At 36.3% G+C, this 17871-nt stretch overlaps 2 protein-coding genes across 3 annotated transcripts in view; one reads left to right on the top strand and one right to left on the bottom strand.

Annotated features, from left to right (window-relative positions):
* The window catches only part of LOC133528254 (RNA helicase aquarius), a 111869-nt gene that overhangs the window by 90867 nt on the left and 3131 nt on the right, over positions 1 to 17871 (bottom strand). Inside the window, exons 3-6 of one of the 2 annotated variants that reach the window (XM_061865557.1) lie at positions 17507 to 17660; positions 14925 to 15135; positions 13708 to 13900; positions 11361 to 11514 (exon numbers count right to left, since the gene is read on the bottom strand). In XM_061865557.1, coding sequence (XP_061721541.1) covers positions 11361 to 11514; positions 13708 to 13900; positions 14925 to 15135; positions 17507 to 17660 — 712 coding nt within the window. Of the gene's footprint in view, positions 1 to 11360; positions 11515 to 13707; positions 13901 to 14924; positions 15136 to 17318; positions 17418 to 17506; positions 17661 to 17871 lie in introns of those variants that run through there. The other variant, XM_061865558.1, reaches the window with a different exon arrangement.
* On the top strand, positions 2468 to 10802 carry LOC133528256 (probable G-protein coupled receptor Mth-like 5). The gene is made up of 8 exons (XM_061865561.1): positions 2468 to 2861; positions 3503 to 3647; positions 4441 to 4609; positions 5429 to 5726; positions 6219 to 6297; positions 6758 to 6945; positions 7400 to 7535; positions 8300 to 10802. The coding sequence occupies exons 1-8, from the start codon at positions 2681 to 2683 to the stop codon at positions 8559 to 8561; spliced, it is 1458 nt and encodes a 485-aa protein (XP_061721545.1). The 5' UTR covers positions 2468 to 2680; the 3' UTR covers positions 8562 to 10802.

Below are 17871 nucleotides of genomic sequence, written 5' to 3'. Positions count from 1 at the left end.
GACAATGCGATGGCAAAGGGCATCAAATGGTAAATTAGGAGCGCTAGTCACAGGGGCATTATACAGGTTGTCCAGTAATTAATCGACAACCTTCTAACCACCGACAAGGCACCCGAGGCTGATCCAGAAAATGGAGTTATATGTCTAGTACAAACTTCGTGGCATTCGAACTAATGGAAGTTTTCTTTCTTTTTTAATACTTTATTACTTCACTTTAATCACAGTGTATGCCAGCAGTTTATTCGTAAAGATGTAGTTAGCATATGCTATATCATTTTGGAATCAGTATTAGACAAATATTTTTTTTAGAAAGCTGGTCACTCTGTTCTCCATAAGTACATTTTTTAGTCGCCACAGGCGATCAGTTTTTTTAAACGCTTGTGGTGAATAAAAAATCTATGGGGTATGACCAACCTTCTATAAATTTGTTTATCTAATACTGATTCTACAATGGTATAAATCATGCTATTTACATCTTTTCAAATAAAGATATGGCCTAGATGGACATTAAAGTGAAGTAGGGTGAAAACGAAAACCACTTACTAGATCTATGTCCATTTTCTGGATCAGCCTAAGGTGCCATCCTATCGGTGGTTAGAAGGTTGTCTATGAATTTCCGGACAGCCGGACACCCCGTATTATATTCAGTCACCGCGAACCATGAGGGTCATGTTAACAAAAGTATTATTTCGGGGCCAAATTCAAGTAAAAACGAGATAATGCCGAAGTATTTTTTATTCATTCGTGCTCATTAATGCAGTTGATGTCGCTATAAAGAAATCCGGCAGGCAGCCGGCGGTTTTGATGAAGAGAAGCCACTGGCCTTCTATGGTTCACTGACCTATAGAGACTGACATAATTCACCTTGAATATTTCACCCAGTATTCGGTCAATAATCGTTGTGAATATTCATGTGTTGGAAATTTGAATACCAACTTGCTCCCCAATAGGGTTGTTTCCATCTACAAATCTTAGGGCAGAATTGTATCCCAATAAATTCTTTTGGATTATAAGAACATGTTAAACTACTTTTAGGGGACCTGTAATGACCATATTTTTGTAAATATTTAATTTAAAGTATTTTTTGGCACACGTCACGTGACCAAACTCGAAACGTCATTGAAGATTCTGATGACGTCACAACTCTCGGATTGACACTGTTGGCAGTTAGGCGATATACAACAAATGACAAATGTCAGTTGACAGAACGTATCTTCTACGTATGTATGTAGTTATGTGTCAAACCGTAAACTGTGACGTCACACAATTTTCAAAGAGCGTTTTGGGCGCGAAAGCATCTGTCAATATATATTTTGTTAATTTAACATATTTAAAGCCGTTTTTAGTATAAAAGTTGAATTTTAGGGCAACTTTTATTTATTGTAGAACATAATACAAGCGTTTCAAAAAATTGGAAACAACCCTATTCCGTAGACATGTTTGATCACAATACCTCGCGCTTCCAATGATGATCCCTATGACAGTTCATTTTTATATGGAGTAGATGTCACATAAAATTTTAGTAGATATTTTTGAAATTACAAAGTATTAAATAAAGATTAGGTATATTTAATATATAAAAACATATTTTTTCAATTATTTTATTAACTCAGCTCAACCAAGAGGGACTTAAATGAACTGTCATTATGTCATAGCCGTCATAGGGACCACAGGACCAGGGTAAATAAAGTACTGCCCGTATAAAAGTTTAGGTTTACTTTTCTCGTTTTTTTATTATTTTTGTTTAAGTAATTGACACTGACAGACAGTCGGTTTCGATAACGAACCGATTTATTTACCTACATATTTGCTCAATCGCACCAAAACGGTCAAACATATGTGAATGAAATTTAATAGGTATAGTTTTTAACCTGGAATAGGACACGAGGACAAGAGGAAAGGAGTACAAATTACGAAAGTACGGGAGTTCTTAAAGGGAGGGGTGCGGCAGTTTAAAGACGCGGACCAAGTCATGACTAATACAGATAATACTCGTTCAAGTAAAAAAAGTTATATATCGATTCTACTATAACGGTAAATAACTGAATTACTAACTCTTCAATTTACAAGTCGGTTAACAATACCCACATTACTCAAGAAACCAAACTTAAATCATGATCACTAATCAATATGCTAGCATTGCCTTGTTATCAGGATAAGCTTCCACTCAAGGAAAATACAAATGAGATACGTATGAGTCATCAATCATTATCAACGTCTCCGACAATGTGTTATGACTACGTTGAAGTTCATTTAACAGTTGCACGCCATATCTAATTTTAATATTAATACTTTTATAAAAACCCTACCCTACCTACCCTACTTACCCTAATTCATCTTTTATCAAACAGCGGAAGCCATTATACAAATTTGAAACTAAACAACATCGAAGCGTTTATTAAGTTATCTGTGGCAAATGATGACAGTTCGTTCGTTGACGTTTACTTTGTAGCGTTTGGGAACGAAAAACGCCTCGGCCGGTCAGCTACCATGCCATGAATACTCTTTGATCATGAATGAAGCAACGATTTTGTAGTGAAGTGATTCTTACTTTGTATTATTTTAGTTTTAAATAATGTACGTGCCTTATATAGCTCTCTTTAAAAAGAAGAGTTATAGCTGATGAAATTGTGTGTAAAACTGTTGTGATGTTACTGAGTTGACTGTGAGTTGGAACAAAATGAGAAATATAATAGTATTCACGTTGTTGATATTGCCGCATAAACTACTTGCCGAAGTCGGGGAAACTGATCTCAATGATTTGTCGGACCAGCAGAATTCCGTTCTAATAAACAAATGTTGTGAACCTGATCAGATAGTAGTAAATTCTGTATGCAGATTAGCCAAAGATTACAATCAAAGTAAGTACTTCTTCTGTTCTGCACAAATGTTTTGTCAGTAGAGCATGAATTGTGATTGCAACGAGGTAGCAGTTTTATACCGCATGAAATTTATTACCTGAATAAACAGTTGATTGATACCTAATTTGCCTATAGCTTATTTATTCATTATAACCATAAATTAACTTAACTGATTTATATAAAATATGTTAAGTATGTACAGTCTAAGAACAAAAATATCAAATTCATTATGAGTTGACTTAATTCATTAAAGTATGTATCACAAGAAATGCAAGCAGTATACCATTACAAATTTAATCCTTGTAAGGTTTTTTGTATTTTCTTGGAATGTATCTGGAACAGATTTCCCTTTTTGTATCTTTTTGTACCTTTTTGCATTCTTGCTAATAAATGTATGCTATTTCTAGAGTCAAACCAAGATAAGTTGGCAGCGATTTTGATAGCCCAGATGGTGCATGGGTTATTTTAAATGTTAAACGTCTATGAAATCATGATGTTTACTTGACACTTGCACCAGCTGGGTGGGCTATCAAAATTGCTGCCAACTTGGTCTGACTCTATATTGATCATTGAAAGTCATCCTTCAAAAATGTTATTCCTTATTAACTTAATATTTTCTGAACATGTGAATATAATTCCAGCTCTATGGAAACCTCACTTTAAGACAGAGGATGGGAAAGATGTGCAAGTTAAATACTTCAGATACATCCATGGCTACCCGGATTGTGAGACAACACAGCACCGCGCTATATTCTACTTCAACAATTTGAGAAAATCTGAAGATGAGTATGTATTGTCTTTTAGCTGGCATTACCAGATAAAAATATGTAATATGATCATTAAGACAGCAAATGGCATTCTCAGTTATGATAACAATGTTATCTTTTTTTAACTAATTTGCTTTTTCTACATACTTAACTTTGAACCTAGATGAAGAGTTCAATAGAAATTGTAAATAATGTAAACAAACCAACCTCTGTTACCAATGTAACACACTTTAATAATATCACACTTTAAGGACATCCATGATCTTATCAAATGTTTAATTTATTTAAATAACAATGAAAACAACCTTTATGGCTATATGTGAAATGCTAACAATAATTTAAAATTGCTCATGTTATTTTTCAATAATTTGATGACTGGTCTGGCCAAGTGGGCAGTGATCCTGCCTATGAAGCTGATGGTCCTGGGTTCGAATCCCAGTAAGGGTATTTGCATTGCAGCTATAATTGTGTGTTTTTAGATATATTATATATTATAATAATATGTATGCTAGTTTATAAGGTATTTATCTATGGGCCAATAGTTGACTGAAAATAAAGATTTTCAGTTTCAGTTATTCATTTGTGTGATGAGCACAGATATTTGTTCCTGAGTCATGGAGGTTTTCTATTTATTTAAGAATTTATATATCATTGTCTGACTACCCAAAACACAAGCCTTCTTGAGCTTACTGTGGGACTTACTCAATTTGTGTAGGAATGTCCTTATAAAAAAATATTTGTAACTATTTCTGTTAAATGCAGAAATAATGCTTTAAAAGCATATAGGTAACTGAATTTTCAAAACATTCCAGGCTAAACTTATTATCAGATGGCCGCCTCCTTCACATCATCCACCATGAGCCCAGTGCGGACAGTGTGAAGGAAGACCCGTTGATGAGGATACAGGGAAGCATTGTTATCCCAAGTGAACAGCAACAAGCTTCTTACACCTACATACAAAACAAATACTGCATGGATAAGGTATGCTATGTATTTAAAATAGTTACTTAATGTTATTAGTGTTTTTTTCTAAGTTTAGCTTTCTACATATTGAAACAATAAAAACTTATAAGTATTAAAATACTACGCGTGCCAAACTTGGAAATTCTCATCAAAGGCGAAAAGGATTATAGCTATTATGTAACATGACAATACAATATTGAATAAAATTGAATAGTTTCATGTCAAAGGATAAGATCAGGTGTTTGATAATCAAAAACAAGACTAAGATTATAGATGCCCTAAACCAAGCCCAGAAACAAAAAATGGAGATGGGTTGGCCATGTTGCCAGACTCCAGGACGAGAGATGGACCTTACAAGGTCCAAACTGAAAAACTAAAAGAAGACTGCCATGGGCAAGCTGGGCTAATCACATAATTAAAGTAGCGGAGGCCAACTGGATATGGGGGGCCCAAGATTGCAAACATTGAAAAATCTAGAGGAGGCCTATAACTCTTAAGAGGGTTCTGGTGTCATTTTATTTTTATATAAATAAGAGGTTTAATCCTATATTATAAATTGAATTCAATATTTTATATTTTTGTTCTGTTACCCAGAAATAAAAGGCTTGTTATTTTTGTTAATTTATTTTATATAAATATTTAAATATATTTTGCATATCAACATTTCTCTCCTTGCAGCCTAAATGATTAAAAGTTATTTAAAAATATAAGTTTTTGAATATGGCAGGAATAATATGTTATGATATTTAACGTAGGTGACCTACAAAATAAAAACCCTATTAAGTAATGATTATGAATTTTAAAGGTAACAACTAAACAAACTCATTTCAATTTCAGATACTCATGACGGCAAACTCTACAAATACTGGGGAATATGCTTTAATATGCATACCGGATGTTAAAAACTGGACCGATGTTGACTTCATAATCAAGAAGATAGTAAATCCATTATTCCATGCTATTTCTATGACACTTTACTTAATCGTGGCCATCATATACTTTGTACTTCCGACGCTGAGAGATTTAGCAGGAAATATTATAACGACGATAAATATTTGTCTTATAGTTAGTCAAGCCGCAGACATGGTCAGGATATTCACTGAATTTAGCAATCATGTCAGCTTTATGGTCACTGGTTAGTAAACAAATTAAATACCTATAAATATTTAAATCAGTTGCTTAGGATGAAAAAGGGTTAAATGCTGAGATAAAAGAGAGTAATATATTTACCTCAACATTTGTCTTCTTCTTCTTCCTCGCGTTGTCCCGGCATTTTGCCACGGATTATGGGAGCCTGGGGTCTGCTTGACAACTAATCCCAAAAATTGGCATAGGCACTAGTTTTTACGAAAGCAACTGCCATCTGATCTTCCAACCCAGAGGGTAAACTAGGCCGTATTGGGATTAGTTAGGTTTCCTCACAATGTTTTGCTTCACCGAAAAGCGACTGGCAAATGATATTTCGTACATAAGTTCCTAAAAACTCATTTGGTGAAAACCCGGGTTTGAACCCGCGACCTCCGGATTGCAAGTCGCACGCTCTTACCGCTAGACCACCAGCGCTTCCAACAGCATAACACCTCAACATTTGTGAACACGATAATTAATAAATCATTTATATTTTCAGATATTCTTTTATATATCAGTCTGTTGGGTGCATTCTTTTGGCTAAACAGCTTTGGATTCTACATCTGGAAGACATTCAAGTGAGTAGATGATTGTTAATTTATTCTTCGATTTAACATTTATAATCAAGATACACGTGTTATCCATACAAAAGAGATATAATGACCTGCGGCTGAAATAGGTCTCTGCTAACAATTGAGAAAAGGTTTTTGCCAAATAAATTTGAATTATTTCGGTTACTAGATCTGAATCCGACTGCTGAACAAGAAACGCCTCGTCTAAATATACCATACACGTCATTATATGATATGGCAATAACTTCTTAAAACTTCGATACTTACTTCATTCTTTCCACTCGCATTGAAAGCTGGATCAGCTCATATGGTTCGTTTATGAAGTCAAAAACTTACCAAGAGATTCGTCTATATATATTTCGTCACTGGTGGACCTTCAAAATTTCTATGGACTATTTTGTTTTTAACTAAAATTCCTAAAGAATAGCCAAGTTTTCTTTTAGACACGTAATTCCCGCAATTCCAGATCAAGAAACGTATTTCTCCGAGTGACCGACGTACGGAAATACTGCTACTACTCATCAGTGGTCTGGTCTAGTGTGGTGCTGATGGCAGTTATGGCTATCGGGGCGCATTTCCTGCTCGACACGGGGAGCAAGCTCAACCAGTTCTCGTCATCAGTTTTAGTGGACGACATAGAACAAGAGACTATTGGTTTGTAAATAATTATTTAAGTCATAATTTCACCCGGACCCGACAAGTCACTGTTAAAAAGTTTTTTTTATATATGTATACTTTTATTGCTGACTGTATTTCTTCTCCTTTACGTAGCATATTTTGAAGTACGGCTCGAGTGCTTTCTATCCATTGACATATACCAGTACAGCGGTGTCACGCACACGAATTCGAGCCAATCGTGCAGTCTAACGCCACAACGCGATTGGTTGATGAGTTCGCAATACGCGCGCGTGATTGATCGCAACTAGTTGCGTTAGACTGCACGATTAGCTCTAATTCGGGAGTAACACCGCTGATTTATTACCATTCTTAGTGCACGTAAGGCCCGTACTTAGATATATGTCAATATGTCATCTAAATCTAAAAAAAATGTTAATGGTGAAACCATAAATAATTAAATTGTATTTAACTTTATTTCTTATGTTTTTAGGGTGGCTTGGGATCGCTATATTCTTCACTCCAGTGGCATTTACAATAATTTTCAACATAATATTTTATGTTACAACTCTCAAAGTTATAAAAAGGATAAATATCTATGGAAGGATTCATTACAAACTCAAAGGATGGTAAGTGTTTGATATTTGAATTTCAGTATTTCTTAACTCGGCAGAGCTAGGGATAGTTTTAAGATATAGTTTCGTGATTATGTTATTCGAATTAGTTGATCAAGCAATCAGTTTCATGACTGAATTACTATTATAAATTGATTAGAAGTACTAACATAAGGCTAGGCCCTTGGTTTTATAACCCAAAGTGTAAAAAGAGTAAACGGATGATCAGATTTGAATGTAGTTTTTCTTTAAACAAATATCTGGTCCCTATACATGGTTTTTAGCTATGTTTACAAATGGATTCGGGACTTCTTCCTCGCTTTGTCCCAGAATTTTGCCACGGCTCATAGGAGCCTGGGGTCCGCTTGGCAACTAATCCCCATAATTGGCGTAGGCACTAGTTTTTACGAAAGCGACTGCCATCTGACCTTCCAACCCAGAGGGTAAACTAGGCCTTATTGGGATTAGTCCGGTTTCCTCACGATTTGTCCCTTCATCGAAAAGCGACTGGTAAATATCAAATGATATTTCCTACATAAGTTCCGAGAAACTCATTGGTACGAGCCGGGGTTCGAACCCGCGACCTCCGGATTGAAAATCGCACTCTCTTACCGCTAGGCCACCAGCGTTCTAACTAACTTCCTACATATATATTTTTTTTATTTGGTGGAATTTGGTGTAGTGTAGTTTCACACTAGTTGTTCAGAGTAGGATTCATTTTACTGTTCCACCTACACGATATACTACATGATTACTTAATAGTTTTTCTTTTGTTACAGTTTCGACCTATTCCTTCAAATGTTTCTCATAATGACCATAGCCTGGTTGTTCCTGCTGCTGTCTTGGCTCAACTTCAACGGGTTGCTGTACGCACATGTTTTTGTCAATTTGATGCAGGCTATACTAATGTTCTACGTGTGTGTGGTGAGGCAGGCTCACGTTACGTTTTTGTTGAAGAAGAGTTGCTGTTACGCTGAGCCCGTGCCTACGGGGGAGTGGGGCGATGAAATGACACATATGAATGGTAATTATAATTACTAAAGAATAGCCATATGATTTTTGAGATAAAAAATGTAACAAAAACTAAAATTAAAAATGTAACACAAAAGAGGGTGTCACTGCTGATAGATAAATACTTGTAGCAAGTATTTAAATGAAACAATTAATCACTTATATTTTCCTATCTTTTTAAATCAAATGAAATGGTAACCTCGGTTAATATTTAGACTTAAAGTTTCTCACTTACAACTCTCTTGTCTCTGTTTCTTCTGATTTTCATACTGCTGTAAAATCACTTCATTTTATTAATAATCTAAATAAGTCCAATAAAAAAAAGTAATTGCTGTTGTGTATTTATTGATACTAAAATATCAACTTTTTAAGTATTATATCTATCAGCAGTAGGGACCTCCGGCATGAATCGTTTAACCATTGTAATGGTTTTGATTCTTCCTTCGATAATGACTAAGTTCTCACAATTAGATATATAAGTTGGAGTAGACAAAATCTCAATAGCTATTCACTATTGATTGGCAGCTAACACAGTTGTAGTTAGTTTTAGTGTAGATTATCAGAATCCTTATAAGCTAACTCTAAACCGTCTTGACAGCGACAAAGTCTGTCAGCGCCACTATTCGCTTCGTGCATAGCGGGCGGTGGGGAAGCTAAAAATGACACCATTTGGGACTGTGGGCCTACCACGAAAATCTAAATTTCGCTATCTGCCTCACTATCGCTCTTGCATATTGGAGCGATACAGAAAAATGACTACATTCGTTATTCGCGGTAGAACTTGTGGTGGGTGTATTCCCTGTCATATATAGGTTTTGCAATAAATATTGATGTGTTGTTGCGAATTATAAAGAAAACTTTAATTTATAACTGAAAACAACAATGTTGTATTGTCCAGAATTGTCTCAGATACGATTTTTATTCTTGCTTGACAGTTGTAACAAAATACACCTATAGTTGCAACCGTTATAACGCGCTGTCGTCCTGCACGGTGCTAATAAAAGTCACGTTTTCATCGTGTATCCCCATTGGTCCCCGCTCCACGTGACCGACGCCATACATGAAGCGGGGACGGATGCATGATTCATATGAATGCACATATTTCTATCTGTGCCCGGCGGGGACAAATAGCATATCACGTTTTCATAGAAATTTGACGGTGCTCCTACAATGTCGCTTGCCAAGTTGGTGTAGAGTAACTCTATGCTTAGACGGAGTCTATCAATCACTGTGATTATATGACCACTGAATTGACTGTTGTAAAATTAAGAACTCAGTATCATGACATGTATGTGCTATTTTTATTACTTATTTGATAATTGGTAAAGTAAGGTGCAGGCGTAAGAGCGCTTTTGATTGATTTTATAAATCTAACGCTTATATCTGTAACGTAGTTTCAAGTGTAATGAAAAGGGGTATAGTTTGTGCCATTTCTGTGCAATTTTTACCCGTTTTGCACTACTTTTGGATGTAGTTACAGATAATAATGCAAATAGATTATATTGCATTGTATGTCTATTATTTTATTAGACTTGTGCTCAAAACGATACTTAATTTGATGAATTTATGGACCAAATTGCATTATTTAAGTTTATATGTATAATAATATGAGTGCAAAGTTTTAACTTAATATATTAAGTGTGTATTTTATTTTAAACATCTTGTACCAATGGCCATACTGGTTATAACAGGGTTATAACACTAACATAACAAAATAACCCTAAGTCACGGTTATTATGCATGCAACTCCGGTGTGGAACTGAGATAGCGCTATGCATGTATGTAGCTATATACCTCTCACACACCGGAGCACCCAATGTAAAGACCGGTAAGGTAGCACTGAGAACTGTGTTACTTAGTATTTTAATATTAATTTTGACATTTTATGTAATTAATTGCATAGTAATATAAATTTATTAACATATCCTTGCTATAAAGGAGTAGTAAAATGAATTAACCGAAAGACTGTATGTTCAAATATTCCCTTGATATAAAATGATGAGCCTCGAGTAGAATGTAATTTTCAAATATATATATTTTAAGTCCAGTTTTAGTAACTAATGAGCCTAAAAGTCCGTCCAAAAGAGGCATCGAATAAACACCAGTAGGTTAGTGATTTTATCAGCATTTTGAATTGCTCTCTGCAAGTAGAGCTTTGTATTTTTTATTTGCCTTGTCCGTGTGAATTGTATGGATAGAATATTCTTTTTATATGCATTACAGCTGTATTATATTTACCTTTACCTATTCAATAAATACTCTTAGTACTGACAGATTTGTTTTATTTTACGAGTAATATTTACTTAAATATGCAATAGTAATACGAGTAATAAGCGCTGCCTTAAGCACGAAGGGAATAATTGTGGTCTATAACTGCCTTAAAAAAATCTTGCTTAATTCATTAGAGGCCTGTGCCGATTCAACTAATGGTTTTAACAAGTTGATCTAATCTAGATATAGCGAAAACATCATTGAATGAGTAGGCACAAAAAAGATTCCAACAAATTATGTTGTATAAGTGTTCACAAGACTTCAACTTGCAATAGCAACGTTTGTGTCACTAATTAGCATCCTAACACAACACGTAAACTAATATCAAGTGTCAAAATTTTCTAGGTAGTTGAATCGACGGCATTAGGTGACCACGTCAAGGTGGACTAGCAAAATACTTTATAACTGAATTTTTGGTAGTTTTATCCCCGTTCACCAATTGGGCGTGGTTTGGCCATATACGGGTAAATTTATGAAGAATCAGGTGATGAATTGGATCACACTGCCGTTAAGCAGCATATAAAGCGAGTCTATGACGTAGCATAATACTAGACTCACCTGTGAAAACAGCTGTCCTTCAGGTCTTTGGGTCAGCGGCGCGAGCTGGCAACGCACGACGAGGTGGCAGTCGTCCATAACCGTATTGAAGAAACGGCGAGTTGGCAACAGCGCTTCCAGGTCTATCATCAGCTCCAGGAACCGCTCGCAGTACCTGCACCATTATGGATGCAATTATTTTAGTAGAAAGTGTCAAAAATTAACGGCCTCCTAGCCTATTAGAAAGTAACCCTACCCATGAAGCAAGAGTCCCGGGTTCGAATCCTGGTATGGGAATTGATTTGTGTGTTTATCATAGATATTAGTTTCTGAGTTATGGATGGTTTCTATGTATACTACTATCTATTATATATATCGTCACCTACTAAAACTAAAAATGTCCCATAATAATATTTATTTATTTATTATTTAAATATAACAAAGGAATACAAAGAACGCCAATTAACAGTGTCCTATCAGAGATTAATATATTTCAAAATTCGCCAGACTAATAACAGGATTACATACATACCTATATGAATCACCGTTTTATTGTTAATGAAACCTTTATTCATGGAAAAACAAATATTGTGTACTTTTTCAAATTCGTCACGAGTTTAGTTAGTGTGATTTCGGTACTTAACTAATTCTGTACAAAAATATATTTCAGCATTTCTTCTACGATCAATAACTCTTCGGTATAAGTTTTCTCTAAGTATAAGTATTATTAACAATACATTCAAGACATACCTTTTTAGTCATAGTCACCACCAAAAATACTAAATTAAAACTATTGGACACACAATTCATAATTATAAAATTCAAAGTCCAGATAATATTTAAGATAAGTGATTGTAATATAAGTAACTCAGTTTATATTATAAGTACTTGAGAATCGCGAAGTCACTCGCGAATAATATGTGCACGATCGCTAACTCATAGTCGACGGATTTATCCGCGCTTTTTAAACGTCTGGTTGCAACTCGTACTGAAGCAACGAATGAATGAATACGCGGAGCACGTGCATAGATATGATCTCGCGGAGTTCCTGGAAACTGGGCTACAACCGCGAAAGTCGAAGTTCGTCGATTGCGGGCATTTTTCTCTATCACACTAATGACGTCTTAATGAGAGTAAACGAGAAAGATCCCCGCAATTTGCGAATTTTGGTTTTCGCGGTAGGCACCAGGGGGGTGCCGCGACTAAACAGTGGGGCGTTAAGCCACATATGTAGGTGTTAAGCCAAGGCATGCTCAGACTGATTTTTAGTATTATGCCATATTTATGGTGTTGTCCGAACCTGTTGATATGAATCTTTATTGGCCGTAATTTAGGGAAAAGGATCCAACATACTAACTTTACTCTTTGGATCCAACCCACAAAAATCTATCAATGAAAGTAGAACTTTCTATTTAAAAAAAGTCGTTTTGAATCGTGACATCTTATCTTAAGATGTAGGTGTTGAAAGACGTGATGCGACAAGTAGGCTTTAGTATAAAAAGCAGACCAACTTAACGCCTACCCGGACCTTGGAACCGGGTATGTCCTTAAACTACGTCCAAAAGAGGTATGGGCATTGTGAATGTCATCTCGCTTTGTGTGGTAGGGCACAGCACAGCGGATGTCATTCCAGATCTAGAGCAGAGCCCAACTGGGGAAGTACCTCCACCTTACAGAAAACCGCAGCCAAATAACACTAGACCCTACTCATAGTGTTGTGTTCCTGCCGGTGATTAAGGTTTCCAGAGCTCAACGAGGGGGGTTTACGGTCGGCAACGCGCATGTAACTCCTCTGGAGTTGCAAGCGCACATAGGCTACGGAGACTGCTTACCATCAGGCGGGCCGTATGCTTGTTTGCCACCGACGTAGTATAAAAAAAAACAGTAACTTCGTCAGTAACTGAGATAACAGCGAAAGTCTAAAATCATAAAATAAATTCACAGCAAAAAATACTTTTTTCAAAAGGCAAGCAGTTATACTTTTACAACTATGTATATGTGACCGTGGCCAGCAAAACGCCCCACTTTGTCGCTTGCCATAAGGACGCCTTGACAGGTTATTCCTATAGATTCAAGGAAATCTCGTCCTTATGGCAAGCGACAAAGTGGGACGTGTTGCCGGCCGCGGTCACTTATGTTAGTTTTCGCTTGGTCTCTTAAATGACCCTACTAAACCCTTTGAACGCAAAGTCTATAACTCGCCACCGTAAGCCTTATGTGAGTGAATGAATGTAAATAAAACACTAACCTTGCGCATCTGTGGCCATCTTTGGTTGAAGGGCTAAGCCCTTTAAGAACTCCAGCCATAAAATAACATTGAATTTTAAAAGTATAACTGCTTCGTGTTAGAATGTTGGTTGATACCCACCTTACAACATTAGGATCCATATCCCCCTCCTCAGGCACCGTCTCCAGGATATTCATGAACTTTATCATGAGTCTCTGCAGATATCTCCTCTCCCAGTTCAGTTTTTCCAAAAGCTCTGGTTTGTCTTTCTTCTGAATCGCTTTCCAGTACTTCTTCCATTTTGGCACGGCTTTGAATTCTTGATTTCTCCGACCTATTAAAAGAATATTATGTAGTGTTGAATTCACTGCTATGAGATCATTGGTATTATTATTTGGTGAGATTTAAAAACGACGTGACTAACGAATAAATCAAGCGTTTCATCAATCTACTTCAAATGCTTTTGCACTTCCTAAATAATCACTTAGGTATGCGAGTTAAACGCGCTTTTTTTATCATCCGACATATTTGAACTTCAATGAAGGCAATTAATTTAACGTTTTCGTATCCGTTAACGTACTTACTACCACTATCACTAAGAAACATACCAAAAACCGTTCACTTTAAAAAAAAATCACTTCACGACTTCATAATTTAAATGATTAAAAATACGTCAACACTCTGTAAAATATTATTGCTACTGCCCTGCTTAGCGTACACCACTCAATTCTTAAACTCCATTCAATTGTATACCCTGTTCTTGTACCATAAAGTACACAATTAAATAAGGTTCCAAAAGTAGTTACCTACTGCACTTTTTTAGTGGCACGTATTTTCATCGCGACTAACGGAAAACTACTAAACGGGACACAGCAGTTAGTAATGCTTGCTTAGTTATTCGGATTTACATCAATTAATATTAATAGATATGAAGGGCGTGTTACTAACTTTGTTAAAAACAGATGTGGTTATTGTCGTTTAACTTACACATAATCATGGTACCTACTTTTATTAGATGTAGGTAATTCCAGTTTATTTGCGTGAATAATTGTTTATCCTTCTACATTGCTAATGTACCCGAGTAACGTATACTGTACGCGTATAAAGAAGTTTTTAATTTTATACTAAACTTATTTGGTGAGATTTTTCCTGGAGATTATTACTCATTTCGCAAGAGCAAATTGATAGAGAGACTAAACTACTTGAATAAACACATAATACTTACAAATAAAATGAGGATAGATGAATTTCCCTTCGTATCTGTTTACATGGTTCCGGCATATCCAATCAATATCCGAAGCAATGGTTTAGGGGCAGTAGCAACATGGATAATATCTCATGTAGCCCTTATGACTTACCTTCTTGTAAGCTGATCCACATACTCAACGACACCAGCCTCTTCACTTGGTCTCGACACAGCTGGACTTCCATGCTTCCGAAGCAGTGGTTCAGGAAGAGAAGCAGTGCAGTCTGTTCCCTCATGTTGCGGCTTTCATTGTCCTCGGCCACGCTGGCTCGCAGCACTTGCTCGAAGAACGCGGGAAACTGCTCGGGTTTCTTGAGAAATGCCTGGAGATTAAACGGAATATTATCTTAAGATAATGGAAATTGTACTGTACATTGGTAAATTATCTTTCCAACAGCTACTAATATTGTTTGCGGTAGGTATAAATATATATTTCTGAGAATAAATCGATAACATGTAGGCAAGTTTCTGGGTAATGTCATGTAAAATATGGGCTGTGTCACTTTTTAACGCTACCTACACGGTTTAACTTCATTTAGAACAATTCAAATTTTATTTCAAGAATACTGTGATATGAGTTTCTATTTAAGAGGAAAGGGGACGGCCGCTTTTCCATACAAATGTAGTCCCCATTTTCCTCTCTGCATATTGACATTATGGAAAATATGTTTAAACAATTTGATAGATATTAACCATAGCTATGTCCCTTAAATTACGTTTGTCCCTTTAAATTTTTTCGATTTTTTTAATTATTGTAAAAGTTAGGAGCGAAAAACAGATTTCATGCAATTTTTTAAATGCTGCTATCAAAAAAATCAAACGCTGGCATAGCTGTGGTTGATATACAAAAAATTGTGTAAATATTTTCAAGAATGCAGAGAGGAAAATGAGGACTACGTTAGTATGGAAAGGCGATTTCGCACGGGTCCTCCACTTTCGTCTAGGCCATTCTAGCCCTTATTCTACAGTATGTTAGAACATTATTAGTATTATTTTAACTTACAAGCAGCGTAATTAATGTAATTGTCAAATCGTGTGAGCCGTGTCAATGATTGTAACAGTCTGTTCAGGGTTAATTGAGATTAATTAATCTTTCAATTTACAATCATAATTTGCCTAGGGTAAACGAAGCAGTTCCCCTAGTTTCTTGTATACATTTAGGACAGACCTGCGTGTTATTATTTAGACACATACATAAAAACTACATTATGCACTTTAGATTGTATCTGGGGGCAAGGTAGTGCCACCGCCTAGACGAGTAAAGCGAAGCGCAAGGGCACTACCTACCTTTTCTAGAAGCGCTTCGTCGTTTTATTAAACCCTCATAACTTATGTTTAGATTATACCAGATAAACAAAATTTTCGAGATATAATGTCGATAGTTGACTTGTGCTTACTACTTACTTTTTCGTACTTTAGATTTTATTCATATCTAAAAACCCCGATTTTGTCACAGACTCACTCACTCACTGATGATCATCAAAACCCTTAGGGTAATTCCTGAAGTCCTAGGAAGCTGAAATTTGGTATGTAGGATAGTATTAGCACACAAACAACAACAAAAAAAAAACAAACTAAAACAACAGCCTCAGAATAAACTTGAATTTTTTTGCCCCTAACGACTTATTTAGTTGAAATTTAATATGAAGTAAGTATGTAGATAGGTTGTATTATGTGGAAGGATATAAAATAGTTTTTAACCCCAATATCACCCCGTATGGGTGAAAAGGGGAAGAAAAGGGCGTTACCCCTAACGGGGTTGAAGTTTGTATGGGGAATTAGATACGTATTTCAGGATTTTTAATAGTAAATTACCCCCAACCATTTAAATTAGGGGATGGAATATTGTCATATGCAACTTACAAAAGGAAGTGAAATCCCATTAAAAACATTTTCATGTAAAAAGTTTTCAAGACGAAACCATAAGGCTCGCACTGTCAAAAAATTATCAGATCTCTTGTAGAGCCAAGCTTCTAACTCTACAAGCCGTAACTTCAAAACTCAGCACCTTAGTCAAAATATATGGCTTGGCCCTTTCGCTACCATCACATGGGCATAAGGTGAAAATTGTATTCATTATTATTTACATGAAAATGTTCTTGATGGGATAATTCCTTTTTCAGCGACACTTTCTCGTAGTCTATCGAATTTTCTTTTATTACATAATAAAATTGCAATGTTCTGAGGCTGTTTTAGTATTTGTTGTAGGTGTGGGTCTAGGATTTAGCTCAACGCACAGAATGTGGTCTCGCGCCTTACAGGTAAATAGCTGAACACCTGTCTGTGGTAAATACCATTCACCTATTTTGAACTGGAGAACGCCACTGCGCATCGTGTGACCGCATCTTGGAAACAAAGTTTTTGGTTTTTCTAGCCACATTAGAGCATTTCATAATCCGGACATAAACTGTTGATGGAGTCGCCATTGCCAGATACGGCAAGGAAGATTGATAATGATTGATGATTTGCAAGCTTAAAGTAGATGAGATATTAATTTGAATTTAACCTGCCACGCGGGCACTCTCTCTCGGAACTTCTCGTTGATCATGAGTATGATGGACATCATGTGCGCGCGCGACGCGCTGACGCTGTACTGCGGCCACAGGTAGCAATCCAGGGACTGCGACTCGAGTATCATGATGTACTAGGAGGAACCGTCATTAACGACCTAATATAGCTGGAATATTGACTCACCTGCCACGCGGGCACTCTCTCCCGGAACTTTTCGTTGATCATGACTATGATGGACATCATGTGCGCGCGCGACGCGCCGACGCGGTATTGCGGCCACAGGTAGCACTCCAGGTACTGCGAGAACTCCAGCATCATGATACGCCGGACCGAGAAACTGAAGATAAGAGTATAAAAATCATGATACTAGTTTCACCCGATATATACTCTGATAGGACATCTAAAAAGCTGCGTACTCGGATAATTTTTACCTCACAATACCCAAATAGAACTAAAACATGGCACAAAGTGGCCTATAATTCTGATTGGTTGACTGTATGCTACGCACAAAAGCAACATTAACAAAAGATGTCCAAGAGGTGGTGTTC

Source organism: Cydia pomonella, chromosome 19 (genome assembly GCF_033807575.1).
Source record: "Cydia pomonella isolate Wapato2018A chromosome 19, ilCydPomo1, whole genome shotgun sequence".
NCBI classification, from domain to species: domain Eukaryota; kingdom Metazoa; phylum Arthropoda; class Insecta; order Lepidoptera; family Tortricidae; genus Cydia; species Cydia pomonella.
The sequence above is the reverse complement of the archived record's forward strand: the minus strand, read 5'-3'. Positions and strand labels throughout refer to the sequence as shown.